The sequence below is a fragment of the Leuresthes tenuis genome, unplaced genomic scaffold (assembly GCF_036924035.1).
Source record: "Leuresthes tenuis unplaced genomic scaffold, fLeuTen1.0.hap1 SCAF_15, whole genome shotgun sequence".
In the NCBI taxonomy this organism is placed as follows: Eukaryota; Metazoa; Chordata; class Actinopteri; order Atheriniformes; family Atherinopsidae; genus Leuresthes; species Leuresthes tenuis.
The window spans coordinates 31,206,379-31,229,661 of NW_027325369.1; the positions used below are offsets into that span (position 1 = coordinate 31,206,379).

At 41.3% G+C, this 23,283-nt stretch overlaps 1 protein-coding gene across 1 annotated transcript in view; it reads left to right on the forward strand.

Moving 5' to 3' along the window:
• Window positions 1-6,747: 6,747 nt before the first annotated feature.
• The window catches only part of LOC140269845 (uncharacterized), a 142,660-nt gene continuing 126,124 nt past the window's right edge, over window positions 6,748-23,283 (forward strand). The window contains exons 1-24 of the mRNA XM_072364827.1: window positions 6,748-6,764; window positions 7,008-7,047; window positions 7,155-7,298; window positions 7,720-7,916; window positions 8,597-8,700; window positions 8,825-8,943; window positions 9,043-9,210; window positions 10,236-10,435; window positions 10,538-10,650; window positions 10,736-10,842; window positions 10,949-11,110; window positions 11,203-11,399; window positions 11,511-11,611; window positions 11,729-11,847; window positions 13,479-13,634; window positions 14,855-15,069; window positions 15,227-15,312; window positions 15,465-15,592; window positions 15,766-15,891; window positions 15,980-16,170; window positions 16,251-16,342; window positions 16,475-16,617; window positions 17,301-17,425; window positions 17,518-17,644. Coding sequence (XP_072220928.1) covers window positions 6,748-6,764; window positions 7,008-7,047; window positions 7,155-7,298; window positions 7,720-7,916; window positions 8,597-8,700; window positions 8,825-8,943; window positions 9,043-9,210; window positions 10,236-10,435; window positions 10,538-10,650; window positions 10,736-10,842; window positions 10,949-11,110; window positions 11,203-11,399; window positions 11,511-11,611; window positions 11,729-11,847; window positions 13,479-13,634; window positions 14,855-15,069; window positions 15,227-15,312; window positions 15,465-15,592; window positions 15,766-15,891; window positions 15,980-16,170; window positions 16,251-16,342; window positions 16,475-16,617; window positions 17,301-17,425; window positions 17,518-17,644 — 3,177 coding nt within the window. The remainder of the gene's footprint in view (window positions 6,765-7,007; window positions 7,048-7,154; window positions 7,299-7,719; window positions 7,917-8,596; window positions 8,701-8,824; window positions 8,944-9,042; window positions 9,211-10,235; window positions 10,436-10,537; window positions 10,651-10,735; window positions 10,843-10,948; window positions 11,111-11,202; window positions 11,400-11,510; window positions 11,612-11,728; window positions 11,848-13,478; window positions 13,635-14,854; window positions 15,070-15,226; window positions 15,313-15,464; window positions 15,593-15,765; window positions 15,892-15,979; window positions 16,171-16,250; window positions 16,343-16,474; window positions 16,618-17,300; window positions 17,426-17,517; window positions 17,645-23,283) is intronic.

The window sequence follows — 23,283 nt, forward strand, 5'->3', positions numbered from 1 at the left end:
AAGCAGGGAGGCGCCGCCAGCTGATTAGGTGAGTAGCTGTTGGCTGCAACAATCAAACCAAACAGAAATCTGAAGCATAACGACAAAATAAACACGCTTCTGAAGAAAATAAAGCAAAATATCAGATAACAAAGTATGTTGTCTGACCTGAAATCTGTCAACATGACAGGTTATCTGAGGCTGGCAGGAGATGAGGAAAAAGCTTCTCCATGTTAGAATTAACTGTTTAATTTAACAGGAAATTATTAATATGGAGTCGGTTTTAACCGTCTGACAGTTTATCAGGTACCAGCTGCAGTGTTTGATGCAAAAAGAGGCCCCAAAAGGCCTCCAAAAGGCTCTGAAAGGGCCCCAAAAGGACCCCGAAAGGTCCTGAAAGACCCTGAAAGGCCCCAAAAGGCTCTGAAAGGGCCCCGAAAGACCCCAAAAGGCTCTGAAAGGGCCCCAAAAGGCCCAGAAAGACCCCAAAAGGCTCTGAAAGGCCCCCGAAAGGCCTCCGAAAGGCCCCCAAAAGGGCCCTTAAAGGTCCCAAAAGGTCCTGAAAGACCCCAAAAGGCCCCAAAAGGCCCTGAAAGGGCCCCGAAAGGACCCCGAAAGGTCCTGAAAGACCCCGAAAGGCCCCCGGAAGGCCCCAAAAGGCTCTGAAAGGCCCCCGAAAGGCCCTGAAAGAGTCCCGAAAGGCCCCGAAAGGTCCTGAAAGACCCCGAAAGGCCCCCGAAAGGCCCCAAAAGGCTCTGAAAGGCCCCCGAAAGGCCCTGAAAGAGTCCCGAAAGGCCCCGAAAGACCCCAAAAGGCTCTGAAAGGCCCCCAAAAGGTCCTGAAAGACCCCAAAAGGCCCCTATAGGACACGAAAGGCCCCCGAAAGGTCCCAAAAGGACCCGGAAAGGTCCCAAAAGGCCCCGAAAGGCCCTCACAGTGTCTGCAGATCAATCTTGAAGGTTTCGATGTGCACGTGGGTGTAACCCAGACAGAGATCTCAGATATTTGACCTGCCTGTGAGTCGTTGTTGGAAAAATGCTGTTCAGCTGCGAGTGAGCTGAAGGGGAAAGGTTAAGAAAGGCTGTTTGTTCACCGTTTCCATGGAGTCGTTTGATCCCTTTCGTTTTATTTAGAGCTGATAAAACAGACGTAAAGGAGCGTCTGAGGGGATTTTATGGATGAAAACCAGTTTTCTGCTGATTTCTCTCCTTTTCTTTTGCTTTTGGTTGTTCTGTTGGTCGCTCTTTTATCTTCCTCATCTTGTTTCGGTGATATTCAGATCCTCTGTTCTCCTGCTTGTTGTGTTTTCCTGCAGCTCCTCCACATGTTCTCTGTTGTATGACCAGAGGTGACGTCTAAAACCTGACCTGGAGGAAAAAGCCTGGCCTACATGCAGCCTCGCACAGAAAGAGTCGATTAAATCAAATGTCAGCATCATTTTTATGGCCCATTAGAGCCTTATTTATACAGAAAAATACATCTAATTACTTTAAAAAGAAAAAATGCATCATATCATACATTCAATAGATTTATTCTAAGAAAAACTGAATAACTGGAAGCTTGTTCCCGTCTTTAGAGCTTTTTATTTAAGCGTTTCATGTATTTTATTGATGATCGTGTTTGTTTTTAGCCAATAAAAGTCTCCAGAGAAGGTTTAATAATCACAACACTTTAGGTAAAATCCCTGCAAATGAAAACATTTCTTCTCATGGAAAATAAATGCCACTTAAAGGGGTCTTTTAAAACATAAAATAATAGAAATGTTCCAACGCTTTTCTGCTTCAGTGCGACATTTTTCACCATAAACTTTGGCGCTATTTTACGGTGCTGGCCGCAGCTTCAGCTCTAAACAGTTGTTTGGGCCTAAATGATGGGTCCTTAGAGCTGTTTCCTGTATAAAAAGAACAACAAAGTTCATGTTTAGTTTGCAAGAAACCAAAAAACAAGATCCCAACCAGGTCTGTGAATTTCAAAGCCTTTCAGCACTGATTGAACTGAACAATAGTGATGATAAGAAGCCATTAGCATAACCTCCTTCACACTGTCACAGTACAATAAACAGCCTCACGGACCACAAAGCGCTCTCCAAACAGCACATCAGTTTACACGTTGGACACATTTACGACCCCCGAATGACGCCGGGCATCGTTAGCAAGGACACATAAAAATCCTCCAAACCTACAGTCGCTGCTCTTGAATAAAAGTCTGCAGATTCTTTCCCTGCAGGTAGCTGAGAGGCTTTTAATGGCGTCTTTGTGGCCACCTCAACGTGACATCATGTGTAAGGCTGTGCACAGCAGTGTGAAAATACAGCCTCTAAATATCTAAATAAGGCATTATCTGTCTTTATTTCACCAATACTTTAAGAAGAATGAATGAATGAACGTGTGCTATAGCTCTGTTAGCTCATAGCTGCTGTTAGCTCATAGCTCTGTTAGCTCGTAGCTCTGTTAGCTCATAGCTGCTGTTATGTGGCTACTTGCAGCTATAGGAGAGCTAACGGAGGGATTTCTACTCAGGCACTCTACTGGGACCACTTCATCCAGTACAAAGCAGTACAAATCTGAGCTGTAGTTTGTTGGTGTCCTCACTCAGCCTGGACCTTTCTGTCTATTCAAATTTAACATCCAGATATGCAACATTAGACAAATCATTCAGCCCCACTGGGGGGGGGGATCTGATTCAGTGCGGCCTAAATAATTTTACTGTTCTGCTGTACATCTGCTTTAGTAGGAGGACTGTCAGGGGAATCCACTTCCTGTGTCTACATGTTGCTGTTTGGATGCATGGGAATAGCTTTAAGTAGTTACTGTTGGGCTAAAGTATGTTAATGTTTTACTGAACATCTATGGAAACCCAACAATGTCAAATGTAAAGAAATATTAAGTAGCTCTCCCATAGCCGCAAGGTATAGGAGAGCTACTTAATATATAGCTATAGGCAAGTAGCCGACTGTAACACTGCTTTGTACTGGATGAAGTGGTCCCAGTAGAGTGCCTGTGTAGAAATCCCTCCGTTAGCTCTCCTATAGCTGCAAGTAGCCACATAACAGCAGCTATGAGCTAACAGAGCTATAGCACACGTTCATTCATTCATTCTTCTTAAAGTATTGGTGAAATAAAGACAGATAATGCCTTATTTAGAGGCTGCATCCTCTAAGCCCCGTTCACTCCGTTATATGGATCTCCAGTTATCTAAATATCTTCCGAAGGACGCCGACTTTCACCAAACTGTTCTCAGTGAGTAGATGAACGTATTTCATGCCAGAAATAAGGTTTAAAAATACCGGAGTTCCCCTTTATTCTTAACTTAAATGTTTAATCACTGCAGTGCTCGGTAAATCAATCTCTCAGCAGTGAGTCACAGGAGCCAACCAGCCGCCCACACCTCTGCGCCACACCTAGATTCCAGCTCTCAGGATGCCAAAAGAATTCCACAAAACCGTGTCGGTCTGAGGCATCCCTAAAGATAACATCTGCAGTCAGATACCTGAAAAGCAAAGGGACACACGGGCCATCAGTCCATTTCGTGCACTTCACTTATCCGAAGACACCAGGGCATCATGCTTTGAATAAATTATAGGTTTAGTGCATAAAAAATAGAAAATATGTGACAAAGATATTCGTAGTTATTGTCTTTATATTAGAAAATCTAAACTTTCTTTATTTACAGCTTTGTGACACCAACATAAACGTCACGATGACCGATTAAGAAACAAACTTCGATTCAGAGACTCAGCTCTGGAGCTAATTCGATATTAAACGATGAAATTATGTCACACGAAGTTACCGTGAATTCTGTCACTGTTTCCAAATCTATAAATTCCAGATCAAATGGATAAGACGGAGCAGATAACACTGTTGCGTAGTGAGAGCAGTGTTTACACGAGGCAGCACATTTCTGACGTGCCTTCAGACCTGTTGGGGGGGGGGCACTGACCAATCAGAGCGGACTCGGCCCTGCAGAGGCGAAGCAGGAGCCCTGAGGTACTCCGAGCATCTCATGCACCAACGAAACGCCATAAATCTGTTCCTGAGCAGAGTAACGAGGCTGTTCACATGTTATTTATCCGATTAAAACCAGAAAATGTCGCAATACGTGATTGTTATCGTGGTGGAATCCCACTGAACACCCTGTACGCTCACTGATGCCTGAAGAACAGGTGATGATTAGTTAGCCCCGCCCACTTGAATTCGCACGTTTAAGAGTAATCTTCAACGTTTCTTTTGTTCACTTTGACACTTTTCCTCGTCCTCGGAGAGCAAAGGACTGAAACAGGTGAGAAGGAGACTTTATCTCCTCATGTTTCCTCTGAGCTGTGTGTTTGTTGAAATATTAACGATGGGAAACTTTTGAGCTCGAGCAGCTGCAAAACATCTGATTTGATTTCTTCAGTGATTTAATTACTTTTAATGCATCTTTTTAATGGAAACGGAGCAGATTGAGGTGTTTTTCTGCTTTGTTTTCTTATTTAATGAACTAATAACAACGTATACATTTTTAAAAAGGGGATAAATTATTCCTGAGTGACCACAAACTTAAAAAAAACACACTTTTATTTTATTACTAACTCCGATATTGTAATTTTTGCATTTCCCAGCCTGTCAAAGCATTTTTCTGTGTGTAAAACACATAAATTTTTGTATTTTCCAGCCTGTCAAAGCGTTCTTCTGTGTGTAAAACACTAATTTTTCCATTTCCCAGCCTGTCAAAGCGTTTTTCTGTGTGTAAAACACTAATTTTTCCATTTCCCAGCCTGTCAAAGCGTTCTTTTGTGTGTAAAACACTTAAATTTTTGCGTTTCCCAGCCTGTCAAAGCGTTCTTCTGTGTGTAAAACACTTTAATTTTTGCATTTCCCAGCCTGTCTAAGCGTTTTTCTGTGTGTAAAACACAAATTTTTCCATTTCCCAGCCTGTCAAAACGTTCTTCTGTGTGTAAAACACTAATTTTTTCATTTCCCAGCCTGTCAAAGCGTTTTTCTGTGTGTAAAACACTTTAATTTTTGCATTTCCCAGCCTGTCAAAACGTTTTTCTGTGTGTAAAACACTAATTTTTGCATTTCCCAGCCTGTCAAAGCGTTCTTCTGTGTGTAAAACATTTTAATTTTTCCGTTTCCCAGCCTGTCAAAGCGTTCTTCTGTGTGTAAAACACTAATTTTTGCATTTCCCAGCCTGTCAAAACGTTTTTCTGTGTGTAAAACACTAATTTTTGCATTTCCCAGCCTGTCAAAACGTTTTTCTGTGTGTAAAACACTTTAATTTTTGCATTTCCCAGCCTGTCAGAACGTTTTTCTGTGTGTAAAACACTAATTTTTGCATTTCCCAGCCTGTCAAAGCGTTCTTCTGTGTGTAAAACACTAATTTTTCCATTTCCCAGCCTGTCAAAGCGTTCTTCTGTGTGTAAAACACTTTAATTTTTCCGTTTCCCAGCCTGTCAAAGCGTTCTTCTGTGTGTAAAACACTAATTTTTGCATTTCCCAGCCTGTCAAAACGTTTTTCTGTGTGTAAAACACTAATTTTTGCATTTCCCAGCCTGTCAAAACGTTTTTCTGTGTGTAAAACAATTTAATTTTTGCATTTCCCAGCCTGTCAGAACGTTTTTCTGTGTGTAAAACACTAATTTTTGCATTTCCCAGCCTGTCAAAGCGTTCTTCTGTGTGTAAAACACTAATTTTTCCATTTCCCAGCCTGTCAAAGCGTTCTTCTGTGTGTAAAACACTTTAATTTTTCCGTTTCCCAGCCTGTCAAAGCGTTCTTCTGTGTGTAAAACACTAATTTTTGCATTTCCCAGCCTGTCAAAGCGTTCTTCTGTGTGTAAAACACTTTAATTTTTGCATCTCCCAGCCTGTCAAAGCGTTTTTCTGTGTGTAAAACACTTTAATTTTTGCATCTCCCAGCCTGTCAAAGCGTTTTTCTGTGTGTAAAACACTATTTTTTGCATTTCCCAGCCTGTCAAAGCGTTCTTCTGTGTGTAAAACACTAATTTTTCCATTTCCCAGCCTGTCAAAGCGTTTTTCTGTGTGTAAAACACAAATTTTTCCATTTCCCAGCCTGTCAAAGCATTCTTCTGTGTGTAAAACACTAATTTTTCCATTTCCCAGCCTGTCAAAGCATTCTTCTGTGTGTAAAACACTTTAATTTTTGCATTTCCCAGCCTGTCAAAGCGTTTTTCTGTGTGTAAAACACTTTAATTTTTGCATTTCCCAGCCTGTCAAAGCGTTTTTCTGTGTGTAAAACACTTTAATTTTTGCATCTCCCAGCCTGTCAAAGCGTTTTTCTGTGTGTAAAACACTATTTTTTGCATTTCCCAGCCTGTCAAAGCGTTCTTCTGTGTGTAAAACACTCATTTTTGCATTTCCCAGCCTGTCAAAGCGTTCTTCTGTGTGTAAAACACTAATTTTTCCATTTCCCAGCCTGTCAAAACGTTGTTCTGTGTGTAAAACACTAATTTTTGCATTTCCCAGCCTGTCAAAGCGTTTTTCTGTGTGGAAAACACAAATTTTTCCATTTCCCAGCCTGTTAAAGTGTTCTTGTTCATTGAGCAGCACGATGGGAGGTCCCAGAACTTCAGTGCAAGTTCTGCTCCTCTCAGCGGCCGGGATCGGTAAGCGTCCTCAGAAACTCAGAGAAGCATCAGTAAATCTTTGACCTCCTGAACAGAAATGAAACTTTGCTCTTTCCCCTCCTCAGCATGCATTTTGTCCCTGACCTCCGCAGCCGTGAGTCTGTTTCATCACTTTTGCAACAGTTAATGCAATATCTGTCAAAATGATTGATCTCAGATTGTATAACCTATATAATTCTTCTTCTTACAGCCCAACACCACAGAAGGTAATGATGAATCCTATTAACCGATAATAAAGTGTAACGAACAGATTAAAGCAGCTAAAGCTTTTTTCCTCTCTTCTCTTGAACACTTTTAGCTTCAACTTCCCCGACAGCCCAAAACAGGTTGGTGCGCAGTTCTGTTTTACTCACAGCATCTGTTGGGTTTCACTTTGTTCTCATTTCATTGCTTCCACTTCCAGCTCTTGCCAAGACGGGAACGTGCTCAGTGCCAGCCACAGAGTGAGTGCTTCAGCCTCCAGGGGCACGTATCGTTGATCTGTGGCGCCCTCTTGTGTTCAGTAGCTGACACTGACGCACGCCTTCCTGCTGCTGCCTGTTTTCTGCAGATATCCGCGGCGGTGGACACGCTGTCCAGAGAGCTGACCTGTAAAAGGAGAACAAATGCAAGCCTGTCAGATGGAAAGTCCAAAGAGGTGGAAGAAAACCTCCGGCAGATCGTAGAGTCGACTTTAAAAGTCTTCTTAGACCTGGTAATGAAGTTCTTTTCATTTGTCTTTTGTTTGAAGAGGCTCCATGAACGATGTTAAACATTAATGTGAGCTTTACATTCACACCCATGTTATTCAGATTAAAACTAATAGATACTTTGTTGGTTAGTGTTCAGTTACATCACAGGTTAAATATATCAACTTTAATATTTATTCGTGTAAATGGGAGTTACTGCAGCTCAGGAGGTCGAGGTTTACTGGTTCAAACCCCAACTTATCCCTTCTTTTTTAATTCTTGGGCAAGATACTGAACCTCAGCTTGTTCCACAATGTGTGTTTGGAATAAAAACATCGGCTAGATTAATGTAATTCAGACTATTTTCCTTCTAATGACATTCAGCTGGTGTTCATATGACATGTAAACATGGTTAATCAGTGCTGAATCACACCTGTTTCACCACAGGGCACCAATGAATCCAGAATGAATGTTCTGGATGTATTTGGAGTCCAGGAGAGCCTACATCTGCTTAACTTCAGCGACCCTGAGTCCATCACGCTGTGGTTCTCACTGAAGATGGCTCCTCTTCTGCCATTTGTCAACCAAGGCCTCCTAATCCAGCTCGCCAACCAGGACTTCAGCTGCAGCGCCTTCCAGGAACTGTGAGTGAATTCATTTCTGCTTTACTCGAGCACGCAGGTCATGTGTCGCACAATCAGTGTTTAATGACAGCCTCTGACAGCAGAGGGTGCTCCACCTGCACAGGTGAATTACAACCAACTCAACCTGACACCTCAGGCTTGCCATCCACCCGTCTTTGTGGCTCAGTTCCTTCAGTCCAGCGTTGAACTGGACCAAGTTGTTAAAACAGTGGGATGAAAAGTGTTTGCTGCACATTCACAGTCTTTAGCTAACTCTGCTGGAACATTAGCCTCAGATATAGTTTATCCACTGGGCTCTTATATCCTCTGAGGCTGCTGCTGGATGGAAGATGCATGCTCCTCAGTGCAGCTGACAGCAGAACATTTCCACCAGAAGCTGGCTTCATCCGTCCAGCAGGGTGGATGTGAGTGGGCGGGGCTTAGCAGAGGAGGCGGAGCCAACTTAAGGAGCGACGTACTTTAGAAATGAAAATCAGAACAGTTCGTTAAATGAGGAACTTTCAAACAAAGAGGAACTAATGAATCCCAGGGTTGTGTTTTTGGGGAATTTTACACCTGCTGCAGACTTCAGACGCCCTGATATAAGCTCCCAGGAACAGCTGGAATGAGTTCATACTAAATGATAACTAAATTACATGTTTATGTTGTTCAAGAAAAAGTTATGTTATTGTATTTTCAAGGGTGAAGTCTATGAGTTCGGTACTGGAGAGAACTCCAGGATTGGATGGAAAATTAATCTACAATAACTTCATCAAAGTGTTTCTATCAAGAAAGAACTCCACAGGTAACAACAAAGAGAAAACTTCCCTTTAACTAAGAGAAACATATTAATAAACACAACTTATCTGCAGAGTTCATCCAGCCAGTCTCTTTGATTCTTTCCTTTCTTTTTTGTTTTCTTTGGGCAGATCCTGGCTGCGTCTCATCTTTCAATGACACTCAAGAGTGGATAAAGGCAAACCTCGGCTTCTTCTTTAGCTTTGCATCCATCGAGGATTTGCAAGCCCTCAATCCAAACTTCTCCATCGTGAGTTTCTACAGCAGAAGCTGAGTTATTCTCCCAAAATAACTTCTTTGGCCCTTTTTCATATTTCAACTGAATGATGTTCTGATTTCCTTCTTGTAGGCTGCAACATTTGAAAAGCTCAATACCACTGAGATGGCCCAGTTCATACTGAACGCAGAGACCCTGAATGACACAAGCATCATCGATCTGGCCTTTGACCGACTTGAGGTTGGCAACGCTCTGGAAAATGTGGATGTTTTCCTGAAACAGCTGACCTTAAATGCACGGGTAAGCTAAGCTTAAAGTTTGTTAATAAGGAAAATCCTGGACTTAGAACCAACTATTCTTTGGTACCTCAACCACTGAATCATTTTTATGGAACTAACATATAACATATAAAAGTTAATTGATCAATTAAAGTCAAACTGTATTTCTTGAGCACATTTAAAATAACCTGAGTATCAAAAAGTACCGTGAAAGTTATACCAAGTAAACATGATAAATAAAACTAAAAGCAAGCAATGAATCATTTAAAAAAGATGAGGGTAAAATATCCATCCATCCATCCGTTTATTCCTCCATCCATCCATCTATTCATCCGTCCATCCATCCATCCATCATTCATCTGTCCATTCATCCGTCCATCATCCATCCATCCGTTTATTCCTCCATCCATCCATCCATCTATCTATCTATCTATCTATCTATCTATCTATCTATCTATCTATCTATCTATCTATCTATCTATCTATCTATCTATCTATCTATCTATCTATCTATCTATCTATCTATCTATCTATCTATCTATCTATCTATCTATCCATCTATCCATCTATCCATCTATCCATCTATCCATCCATCCATCCATCCATCTATCCATCCATCCATCCATCCTTCCATCCATCCATCCATCCATCCATCCATCCATCCATCCATCCATCCATCATCTTCCTCTTATCCGAGGTCAGGTCATGGAGCCAAACGGTCCAGGAGGGAAACCCAGACATCCCTCTCCTCCCCAGAGACTCTCTCCAGCTCCTTCCTGAGGCGTTCCCAGGCCTGATGGGATACATAATCACTCCAGTGAGTTCTGGCCCTCAGCGACGTCTGGGTTTCTCTGTTAAAGCTGCTGCCCGACCCCCGGATAAGCGGCAGATGATGGATGGATGGAGTTCTGGCCCCGCGGCCCAAAAAACCTCCAAAGGGAGGCGACCAGGAGGCATCCTAACCAGATAACCTTTCAAAGATCCCACGGTGTACCACCACATAAAGATTGTGTAATGTTTGCTTCTTCCTGTGTCGTAACTTGACAGGTCCCAGAACTCACACTCGCCGTGAGAGATCGGTGCATGGACAGGACCTTCATCATCATCGGTCCTCTTCTCTCAGGCTTCAACAGAGATGACTATGGTCTCTGGTTCAATGTCAGACTGGTTCCCATCCTTGGAAGTTTCCGTCCAGACATGCTCAGGAATGCAACCTCAGGCATAAACTGCACAAACTACCACATTGTGTGAGTAGCATTGTAGGATCAACCAGGACTTCCATGCATCAAATTACTAGGCTAGGTCCTTTTCAGGGACTGTATAAGAAAGTTTTGTTCCAATCTTTGCAGTGTCAGTGGGATTGCCAAAGCTTTCCAGGATGTACCGATGGACAGACGTCAAGAAATCACAAATGTTCTGCTGAACTATCTGAATCAATCTGCCGGTGTCATTAATACACCAGGTAGGCCTCAAATTTGTGACTTAGTCAGGCTTCTTTTCATTGATCAAACATTGTGTGAATCCTTGAATCTGTTTGTGTTCCTCAGTTTGCAGGCAGGAAAATCAGACTGATGTTGACTGGATTAAAATAAACTTGGGTCCGTTTTCTCAGTTCGTAACATTTTCTGAGCTCAGAGCCTTCAATCTCTCTCAGGTATGTCTCCGATTCTGCTTAATTCACTCGGTTGCTCTTTGAAAATAAGTTTTACTGAAACTGCTTTGATGATTCATTTAATTTTGGCCTCATGGTTTTGTTTTAGGAGGCCATTCTGGACATATTTTCTCCAGGACAAAAAGCTAAATTCCTCCTTGAACCCAACAACTTGTCCAATGAAACTCTGACACTTGTGTTCACAAGTCTTAATGTGTCTTTGGAAAACCTTGAGTCTTTCTTTGACACATTTGTTGTTGGTGTTGCAAAGGTAAGTCTTTTTATTACACTTTGATTTGTCTGTAAATTGAATTACTTTGCATGAAAATGATCCTCTGACAATTCCTTTCATTTTTATTTCAGCAAAACCTCTCAACAGCAGTGCGTGACACCATTCTGAATCTCACACTAACAGCTCTTGGCCCAAATCTACCGAAGCTAAAAGCCGAAGGCTTCAAGTTATGGTTCCAGGTTTATCTGCCTCTATTCCTCCCAAGTTTTGATGAAAGAATCTTTGAAATAATTCCCAGAAGTATCCCATGTAACTCTTATCAAGAGATGTGAGTGAAAACTATGTTTCCACAATGATCTGATGTGTTATAACTGAGAAAAAGATAAATTAGATTTTGTGTTACGCAGTTGAAATGAAAGAAAGTTCATTGTTTTCTCAGTGTCAAAGGGTTCAACAACGTTTTCCATCAACTCTCCGAGCGACAGACTCAGCAGGTTTTCAACTTCACATTAGATTATCTCAGGGGACAGTCCTCCTCAGGTAACTTTATCACGGTGTAAAAGTGCAGTTTCTACTTCAAATGTGCTTCAAAACTTTATGAAACCCAGCTTATGCTTTGCCATGTTCACTGTAATGATTCAGTGATTTGCCTCCAAGGTTCCTCCTGTGTTGAATTGGACCCTGATGACAGAAGCTGGATTTTAAACAACTTCGGTCGGTTCCGGTTACATGCCTCCTTCATGGATTTTCTGTCCTTGAAAAGGAATTTCAGTGGAGTATGTTCACACTGGTTTATGAAAAATTTGCCTAAAAGTTAGAATCCTTCCTCATGATATCGAGTACAACCTGCAAAGGATAATGGATTTTTAAGTATTTTGATTTTTAACTATTGCTAAAAGTCCAGCTGAAAGCTTTCGCTCCAGCCTAAACACTTCGAATAATTTCACTAGGTCCCCTTGATTATTTGTTTTAATAATAGTCACAAAGCACAGAGATCGGCTTCGTAGAACAAAGCAATAAATTAGAAGTTCATTAGAAGTTCGTGTAGGGCACAGAAAGGTGGAGATAAATTGTGCTTCAGTCGTATGGATCGATGAGACAAGGATGAAGTATTGATAGAATAATCAAAACTACTGCAAATTTAAATGTTAAACTTTAAAGCCAGCTCTCAGGATGCATTCTGAGTTCGTCACACCACTAAGAACCAAACATAAAGGATTAAAAATCAGTCAAAAAGAGGTCTTAAGACCATAAGTGGTCTCTGCTTTGCTTTGAGAGACTGGGGGGTGTTTCCACTGAAGTCATTGACAAACAGATCTCACACCAGCTCAGATTAAATGTTTTAACTTCTAATCACAGACACACTTTGTTGATTTTGTATATTTCGCTCACTTTCCAGCTGCTAACAAAGTTTATTTAATGATATTAATGAACACATAAGGCAACATGCGCTCTGTGGTGGTTTGTAAAGCAGCTCCTGATGTTTGGACCTGTTCAGCTGTTTCAGAAGTTTATCAGTTCATCTCAGCTGTTTCCAGTGAAACTATCTGCTGTAATGTTTTCAAAAACACTTGTTTATTGTGATAATTCCCATCACTGCGGTTCTTACTTCATAGCATAGTGAACATAGAGCGTAGCGTGGCTCCAAAAGACAATGAAACCCCAAACTGTCAACCGCAGCTTTGGGCTGGTCAGTCACCTTCTCTGTAGTCCTTTTTTCTTCATAATTTTCACGTGAAAACTTATCTTTTTTTCTTCAAAGTGAACCCCTTGTATTAAGCCACGTGTTTGAACTTTAGATTTTTATCAAATTGGTCGTATTGAACGAAAATCTCGCTCCAACACCTCCCAAAATGCTCCGACTGCAGATGTTACAAGTGGCTGTTGGACTGCTGTCGAGTTCCAGTTTAAAGTACAGCAACAAGGCTTTACGACCTCATGACCGCGCTGCTGTGCTGTGATTGGTAGTACAGCCGGTGTGGTGGAGTGTGGGGTATATGCAGATATACCCTTTTATTTTTCAGTTACCAATTAGTATATCCACTTGTTTATCCCCTCGTCTTTACTGGACAGGCAGAATTTAGGTGTATGCTCCTCTACGCACCCATAGGACAGTGTACTTTAGTGTTTATAATATTTCTTAGGGACAAAGTCGTCCGAAAGTCAAGTTTCATTATCATTAAACCAGAAATTCACATGTTTTATAGGTATTTTGTCTTTAGAGGAAAATCTTTTGAATGTGCTTTCCAGAGACTTTGCCTAAGGACCCCTACTGGAAATAATACCTTTCATGCAGTCAGGATTTGAACTGAAGTCACCCACATGAAGGGCAGCAATCCTACCACAACACTATCCAGTTGCTGAGACATACTGTCTTATAGCAGGTGTTTGCTTACTGATCTGATAGGTGGAGGTTGCAGATCTTCTCACTCTCAGCCAGCTGAGCCAGCTTGTGGCGATGCCGTCGCAGCTAAACGGCACCCAGGATGTGACAAAAGTCATGAGCGTCATCAACACCACTGACTTTGCTGCCTTCTTTGACCTGGTGTCGCCAACTTTTGAGGTAAACACATTATTTTGGATATCATTACACACCTGACATGTGATGCGTTTGGCTCACCTGCTGGAATCCAGCTGCCATTTAAGGTAATTTTAACTGTAGGATTTGTAGATTAGGAATGACACAATCAGACTCAATTGTTGATTACTACAGTAACAATTCTATGACACCAAGTTGTAACGTTAAAATCTAAATGTGAAACCGAGGTTTTTTAGAACCATACATGAAGCAGTTTTAATGGTGTTGAGGGTTGATGAAAATTAGCTGTTTAACTGATGTACTGAAAGGTCTGACCTTTATTTTCTTCACCCAAATGTGTTGCTGTGACATAAAAACACATGTGAGCTGCAGAAAATATACAATAAAAGCCTACAAATGTGATCAGGGCATATATCTTGTCCAACACCACTGTTTGGGAAGGAATGGAGTCACAAACATCTGGATGTTGCAACAGGAAACAGTCAATCATAACTCAGTCCCGTGCCAAATCTCTCTGTAGTATTTACAGGTATTTATCGGCTCTGGCTCTGTTTAGCATAAATGAAAATGCATCACCCAGGTACACATGCTAAATTTCACGAAGGACGGTGCACTCGGGGTTCTAAAAGTGGTCAAAGCTCAGTCTTATAAACACACTTATTGACTGTGATGTCTCACATTAAGGATCTGAAACAAACAGCAACAAATCACGGGCAAGAAGAGACGAGATTCGCGGGGGTTAAGATCGATATGAATGTAGCATAAACTGGTTAAAAAGTTGGTTGATTGAGGTTATATATTGAGGTTGAGCGTATATGCAGCTCAAGCCTCCTGCAGAGAAAGCGCTGCATCGAGACTCCATGTTTCCCCGAAGTTTGGAGCTGGAGGCTGACTAACGCCATTCAAATGTCATAAGATAGCATGCTATACTTAGCCTGAGTGCTCACACTGCCACACAGAAAACTGATAGAGACAGTTTCAATCTCAAATACTTACATTTCATTCGTCTGCAGTTGGTACTGTTCCTTGTTTTGGGTGCAGCCTCGTCATGGCTCGTGCATTTAATTAGCTCAGGTTATCAAAATACTGATCTTTGGATAGAAATACTCAAATAACGAGTATGTATAAAAAAAACTTTGCATCTGCATGTCTTAAACAAATATTACATTCACAATAAAAGAACAAATAAAACATATTCAGGCATTCTTTTTGATTAATTAAGTAATTATTACATTTCTTTACAGGCCCAGTCAGCCAACTACACACAGGAGGTGAAATCTGCCTTCCTCCAGGCAGTTTTTGACAGAGGGAATCTCTCCTCTCCAGATGTTAGTGATGAAGACTTCCTGCTGTGGCTGAAGGTGCGACTGCGACCTTTGTTGGTCAACATCTCTCCCAGCCTGGTGACGCCCTTATTCAACATCAGCACAAACAGGAGCTGTAACAGCAGCCAAGAGATGTAAGAGTTTCCACAGTCATATTAGCAGTTTACAGGAAACTGTGTTTCAGTGTGAGCTGTGATCTGTAAGAAACGTTGTTTTGTTTTTATTTTGGTTCAAATTAAATGCCCGGTGTGGATTTTTTTCTCTTTATTCAATTCATTCATCTTAATTTAGGATTACACTGCTTGACACACTGCAGAAGACGCTCAGCAACGACACCCGAAAAGAGATCAACAAACAAATCGTCCTCTTCCTCCGAGGTTTGTGAGAAATTATTCCACACGACCATTAAGTTACCCTGAAAGAAAGCCAATAAGGACCCAAAAGAACATGTTTTTTTTTTTACAGAAGTCTAATTTCTTTGTGAATATGATATTTGTACCAAAAATAAAACACATTTCTCTGTAAACAGGGACAGCGCCTCTGAAATGTTACAGCAGTGGAAGTTTCTACGTGTTTCTGAGAAGCAATTTCCTCAGCTTTGGTTTTCCGGATCTGCCGACGTTCTTATCTCTTCTGCCACCAACACGCGAGTCAGAGGTGGGAAAATAAAGAAATAAATCCCAGTTAAAAGAAATCACAAAGAGAGTGGTCCAATTAAACTTTATTTACAAAGTATTAACAAATAATAGTGAATTAAATACAAAGACCCTACTGATATGGTGCTGTTCCAGCAGAAATATCAAATGATTATCTTTTTCTTTCCTTCCCAGCTCATAAATACCTTCAACACCTCAGATCTGCGCCAGTTCCTCAGTCAGCCAAGTGTGATTAATAACAGTTCGGACATCTGTGTCATCTTCAACATCTACAACAACACTCCTGCCTTCGTAGAAACGGTATGTCCCTCATCTCAGTTACTAACTAGACACAAAATCCCACTTGTGTGTCACTTAATGTGTAATTACATGTAAATGCCACATTTAGGAGGCTGTTCGGGATGATGTGAAGGTGGCGATCCTTCCCTGTTTGTGGCGTTTGGCCCTGAGCAGCAACAACAGCACTGAAGTTAATCTCTGGTTTGACCTGCGGTTAAAAGACTATCTTAGATTCCTCAACAAGAACCTCATCAGCTCCACTGAAGTGCAGAATGCCTCATGTGTTGCCTTCCAGAAACTGTAAGATCACTTCTTGCAGAGTTAGAAAGGGCTTTGGATGGATTCCATTAAACTCAGTGCATTGCTTTTCCTTTCAACAGGGTGTTTTTCATGGGAAATAACTTCACATACAACAGCTCTGAGATCGCACAGGCCGATGTGTACGCATCCATCAGGAGCTACTTAGGAAATGGTAAGATTTTAGAGCAAATATGTGATGTTGGAAGAAGGTGAAGGTCCATATTTAATCCATCATGTGTCATAAGTAGAGATGAAATAATTGAGACATTATATTGATGGAACATTGAATAATGCTGCATTTCAGATTCTTCCACAGGCTCTGAAGCCAGATGCTACAACCCCAGAGATCCACAACTAAACTCTACTGCCTGGTTTGCCAATAACATCGGCAACTTTGTGACATTCATCACTCTGGTTGACCTCAACGCCTTTGTTCCCACCTCTCAGGTATGTCCTTATATATATTTTAGATTTTAATCCAAACTAAACACATGAGTTAATCTATTCAAACCTATTGTTTCACAGTTGTAATCTTAAAAGATTTGTTTCTTTCTTGATGGTCAGGGTTTGCTCGGTATTAAGGAACAGAAAGAAAACTAGAAACACCATTTGGAAGATTAAGTGTTGCTTAACAAATCTGTTAAAGAAGAAAAGGCATCTTTTAACACTGATAGTTTAAAAAGCCGGCTTCAAATTTATTCAATGCTTCTTACAAATTGAGTTCTTACGACTTTAACTGGGAACGAACCACTGACCAACAGGTGCTTCTGGGGATGTTCCCCTGGAGTTTTATTCGTGACCAGCTTCTTACTGACCCATATGTTGAAGCCAACCATGGTTCACCATCAGATAGACACCTCTCAATATGATTCCAAACTGACTTAAACTTATAACTTTAGCCTGAGAGATTTAGATGGTTTGGTTGGATGCAGTTTTATATAGTTTTGTGTAGATGGGAGTGGCTTCTGTGCACATTATGAGATGAGCAAGATGATTGGATGGTGACCAATTAGCCGAAGCTGATACCTGTGTGCTTCCCGTTTTTTAAATCTGAAGAGTTCATGTTTGAACCTCTTTCTTTTGACTTCTGCTTGTTCTTACTGACCTCTTTGGTTTCTTTATTTTTGAAGATCTCAGTGTTCTTGGAGGACCAAACCAATCTGAATCTCTTCAACAACAAAGCAATCCCAGAAGATGTGACAGACTTCTACGTCACACAGATTTTTACATTCAACCCAACATTCAGCCCTATCAAGTGAGTATCCACCAGTTTGATAAAAAGATGGCTGATCCATTGTCATTCTGTCCATTTAACTGCTTTATTTTTACATGAACCTTTTTATTCAGGTTTCCAGGCTTCTTAGTGTGCTCTGGTGAGGTCCCAAGCTTGGCATACTCTTCTCTGAATGAAAATGATAGCATCGCCATCCTGGGCAACCTTAACCAGTTCTGCAACGGAACAAACGACCCTGAGGTACAAGCATGAAAAGTCTCTGTAGAGACAAGTTAGTCTTTCAAATCCTGTGGCCATAAACTAAGAAATGACAAAGTCTATTTAGTTGTTTTAACCTGATGAATTTTCACAAACTTCTATCTCAAAGTTGGCAAAGAACTCAAGCTAATTTTCACATGAAACTGTCTCCATACAACCTAATGGTCACGCCTCTTTGCTACTTAATCTGTTTCACAATAAGCCTACCAGAAGTTGCTCCTAGTGGTACCAACTTTGGTTTTGTTCAAGCATAACTAATTAAACCTGCCTTCCACCTACCGTACATCCAGTTTCTTTCACCAAAACACAAATTTCGTTACTAATTTCTTTACTAAGAATCTATTCAATCACTGACAACCACTCTTCTTCTATTAAAGACATAGCCTCTTAGGTCAGCCCCTCTAAGAGTAGGGCATCCACAGGCTGAACATGAAAAAGTCCTAGTCCTTGTGTTTTCTGTCTTCCCCAGTCAATGGTGTGTAATTTTCATCATTCAGCCCTCTCAGTTGGTACCAAACCTTCTCATATGCAGCAGTCCTACTACATGTTTGGTGGACTTGTTCCCACAAACCTCCTTTAGGCCATCTCTCCTTCCCATGCATCAACATTAAAACTTGGAATAAATGTTTTATTGGCCTCAAGTCACACATCTTCTGAGAAGCCAACTAACTGTTGACCAATTTGATTACTTCCATTCCTGTTAAGTTTAATGAATGAGCGGCTTTCAAACAAGTGTCAAATTTAGTCTCTAAGAACAACCTCCTTGATCCAATTTGGTTTCATGAATTGCAACTTCCCTGTGACAGTCCAGTTCTTGGTTCTTATCTTGTTAGGCCTCTCTGCAGCTTTTGACATGGTAAACCATGGCATCCTACTATCTCTACTTACTGAGATGGACTTCTCAGGTATGGCAGACTCTTGATTTGAATTGTACCTGAGTGGAGGTTCCTTAAAGGTATCATGGCCAGGACAAAACTCCACATCCGATTGCCTCTCTGTTGGGGTACCCTATGGTTCAACACTGGGACTCCTTGTTTTTGCTTGTGCCAGGTCATCCGGTCACACAGCTTCTTGTATCACTGGTACCCAACAGTACCTAACACTCTCATTACATGACCCAATGGTTTCGCTTGTCTCTTTGACATATCCACATGGATAAAGGAACGCCCCCTTTGAACTAAACCTCTCTAAGACAAATCCATGGGTAATAGTCAATCAGTGCATGAAAATGCATGACATCATTGACATCCCTTATAAACTTGTTTTATATGTTTTACATAGATATCTGCGGCGTTGGCGACAAACATTCCGACCGTCACAGGACAAACATTTGTAAATCTTGGCAATGCCAGTTCAGGCCTGACCATCAAACAGATCACCTCAGTGCCCCCAACAGTGCTGGTTTCCTCTTTGTCCTTCCTGGGATCAGTGACCACCTGGGGCCAGGGCCAAGTCAACGTCATCATCCGAACCATTACCTCCTCAGGCTTCCTGGTAATGGCTACTTACATCCACTTAACATGCCTGATAACCTTGTCAACTATTTAATGCTTTGATGCCAGCAGCTTACAATATATTTGGTTCAGTAAAGATTCATAGAACATGGCATTAATTACTGCATTGTTGCACGTGCATCTATTTGACAGATCAACACTTCAGCCCAGCTGAGATCCCTCGGCAGACTTGTTATTGGAGTTCCTTCAGTTTTAATACAAAAAATCACAGCTTCTGAACTACTCAGTGTCTCTACAAGCACCTCCTTTGTTTCCAACATGCTGGCAGCACCAAGGGTTATCCGACAGGTCTTCGTCAGAAAGGTACAAAATTAACAAAAAGGAGTTAAAACAATCATTCATCAGTAATGTTAGTCATCTAAAAGTTTAAAGAAGATCTCTAACCCTAACCCGAAGATACTTCAGCCTTCTCCAGAAGTACTCTGGTTGTACTAGATGTATTTCAATGTATTGTGGTAAATGTAAGATTTATAAAGGTTGAATTAAATCAATGCTAAGAAACAATAAAAACTTCACCCATTCATTCCTATCCTACACACTTGCAAATACATAACAATAACACACACTAACGCTTGAATTCATTAAATTCAAAACTAGATAATTTCTGTGGACTCCAGCCCAACTAAACTGGTGTTGAATGTCCCGGATACCTTGGCAACTGAGATCCCACCTTCCAGGCTGCTATTTACTGATGGGACTGCAGACATCAGCGTGATAAACAAAAAGACATGGAGACGAGATCAGGTTGATACTTCTCTCAGAATCACTTTAAGAATTGCATCTGTAAGCGTGACACCTCATTTAAACACCAACTTTTTCTTGTTCTTTTAGTCCATCATGTTTTTTAGGAATCTGGGTAATACAGACTTTGACATCGAGCAGTAAGTGAACAACTCCCAAACTTATGATTTATTGGAGATTATTAAGATTATTAAGGATCATTTAATTTTATGGGTGGTTTTCAACCCACAGGCTTTCTCCATCTGTGCTGCAAGGCTTCACGTGCACGTCAGTCCGAAAAATGACGAAAAAGAGGGTCCGTAGGTGCATCCGTGCCTGTAGACCTAGGAGACGTAGAGCCAAGGTGGTGCTGAGGCAATCACAGGTAAAATCTGCAGGAAGCTCATTAAATGAGATAACCAAGGCTTTTTATCTAATATTTATACTTAAGGTAACTTGGATGTACAATATCAGAACTATAGATGGTAACAGCAACCTGAGACTTAGGGTTATACCCCTAATCTACGGTTCATACAGTCCCTATGTTGGTATATTTCCGTGACATGTTCAGTAACCTGTGTTATGGCATTACAACCCACAGCTGACCTGCATGTTCAACCGGCTCCGGGGAGAACTCACTCAGAACTTTACAGATTATCCCTCCGACATGCTCCTCTACTTCAAGTGAGTCAGCCTCTAAACATTCCACTGGACCTCATAGATAGTAGATGTTAGTTTACTTATTTTCCCTCTCTCTCAAATTAAATGATTGCAGCGCACAAAGTATCCCAAAAGCCAACTGCAGGTCATACTTTTCTGCACTGGGCTCAGCAGACTTTTCTGTGGCCTCCGCCTCTTTGAACAAGGGTCCACAGCTGTTCAGCGACGCCAGGAACTGCTTGGTGAGTGTCATTAAGCACAAGGATTAGTGGTTAGTGGTAGTGTAGTGGAACAGTATAACATTAAATACTTTATTTTCAACTTTCTAGGGTATAACTGGCACAGGCCTGAGCAGAGTCAACGTGGAGGTTCTGGGGAACATGGCCTGCACCTTGGATGGATCTTTCATAGAGAATTCGGATCCTCTGATCCTGGAAAAACTCAAAGCCTGTAAAGACTTCTCTGACAACCAGGTGGCCTCCATGGAGACACTGCTGTTGTCTGGAAAAACACAATTTGGGTACAATAATCCAATCATTCAGTCTGTTGTTAAAGGAATTGACCTGGTCTTAGTCTACCAGTTTTAACTAGTCAACACAGAGTGACAAAGTGACCCAGATATGATTGAATTGGCTGTTGTTATCCATTCAGGACAGTAATTGTGATCTTGGGCAACTTAGTTTCCAAGTAAACTAACTAAAACTACAAAATGACCTCATATTTCAAATGTCTTGAAGGCGTTTTAGCTCACATGCGCAATAAGTTACATGTGTTTATGTTTATGTTTATGTTACATGATGAACTAAGTTTTGAGTTGACAAAACTCAGTTGACATAAACTACTCATCTCAGTCGTCATCTCAAGTTAACTAATGCACAAAAAGTTAGAAGTAGAGCCTGTAAGTAGACATAAGTATTATGGAGGGTGGATGCAGGTGTGCTGATGAGACAGGAAACAGTAATAAGATGAGGATAAGATGAAGGTAACTTAGGACAAAAATGTTACACCCATAAATAATTTCCAGTTTTATATAGAGACATTTTGTATATTTTTTCATGCTGCCCTTGACAATATAATTATATCTTCTTAATTTTACAGAAATCCCAACAACTGGAACCGAAAAACACTGAACGACCTCGGGACCCTTCCGCTATATTTCACAAGAAACATCTGGGGGAAGTTTAAAGCTGTATGTGTTCAACTTTCTCTTTCTTTCTCGATTCAGTTTAGTATGAAAATACTTGTATTGATTCTCGCTTTGCCTTCGTATTTTTCTCCCAACTTTTACAGTCCACAAATAGAAGGTTCCTCAAACGCTTTATGCGCAACTTGAGGAAACTCAGAACCCAGAGGAGGAAGCTGAAGAAGCTGTTTAGACAGGTCAGCCCCCTGTTGGTGAGACGAGTGAAACGAGGAGCAGGTTGGTCATTTTAAAAAGCTGCTGCTGGAACAATTGGCTCTTATGGGCCCACAAATAGAGAACCCTGTGTAATAGTAGTGTACAATAGATCATAGCTCTCTTATTTCCATCAGGCTGCACTGTGGGCAACATCACCCAGGTGACTGTCAACGATGACTCCTTCCCCTTCGGCTACGATCAGACACAGTTTGATCTCTGTCTGGATGTCCCTGTTCTGCAAGATAACCTCAACTCTATCTGCGAGAAAGTCGATGACGATGACCTCCAGAAAATCATTCTGAAGAAACTCAACCAGGTAATTGAGAGCAACAGGTTTTTTATGACCTTAAAATCGTACTTTAAACCTCTGGGTACACAAACCAAGAGGTGGTCATCACTGGGTAATAATCATGTTAGGGTGGCGTTTACAAATGTAGATAATGTTGCTTTAAAGAACAAGATTTCAATGTTATTTCAATGCATTATATGTGTTACAACACATTCTCTGGTCTTTCTCAGGCTTTCCCATCAGGAGTTTCTGATCAGGAAGTCCAGTTGCTTGGTTCAGTATCTCGTGCAGCATCTCTTGATGACATCTCTAAGTGGAACATCACTCAACTTGACACCCTGGCAGCTCTCATGGACACTGATGATGGGACCTGGGAGACGGCACAGGTAGAGGGATTCTCAAATCTAAACAACCTCAGAGTTATCCAAATTTACACGAGTATTGTTTGGTTACATGATGTGTTTTCCTTCATGTTTAGAGCAAAGAAATCATCACCAAGTATCTGAATACCTCTGGGAACTCCCTGGGCAGCACTGAGCTGAACGCTATTGACTCCAACCTGTGTTCATTAGACACCAGCACACTGAGGACCATCAGCTCAGACAGCATCAGGTTAGCATCAGCACATAGTTATGAGCTAAAATATGGCCTCTGAGTGTTGACATAACCCTGCGTCTCCCTCTCCTTTCACTTTGTCAGAGATGCTAACCCTCTGAATGTGGAGTCATGTTCAGTCGAGCAGAAGAAAATCCTGTATGAGATCAGTAACACTTCCTTCAGCTCACAGCGTTCCAGTCCCACCGACTTTTACAACCTAATTGAGGCCTATCTGGGTAAGAATACCTGCGACATACCTTCCTACCTGTTTCCCCACCATTCAGAGAGCCTAACATCCCGTTACTTTCCACACCGACAGGTGGAGCGCCTTTGACAGATGTAGTGGGATTGTCAACACAGAACATCAGCATGGACGTAGACACTTTCAGGGGTTTGGACCCTAATGTGATAAAAGTAAGGTCAAAAGAGCTGACACGAGTAT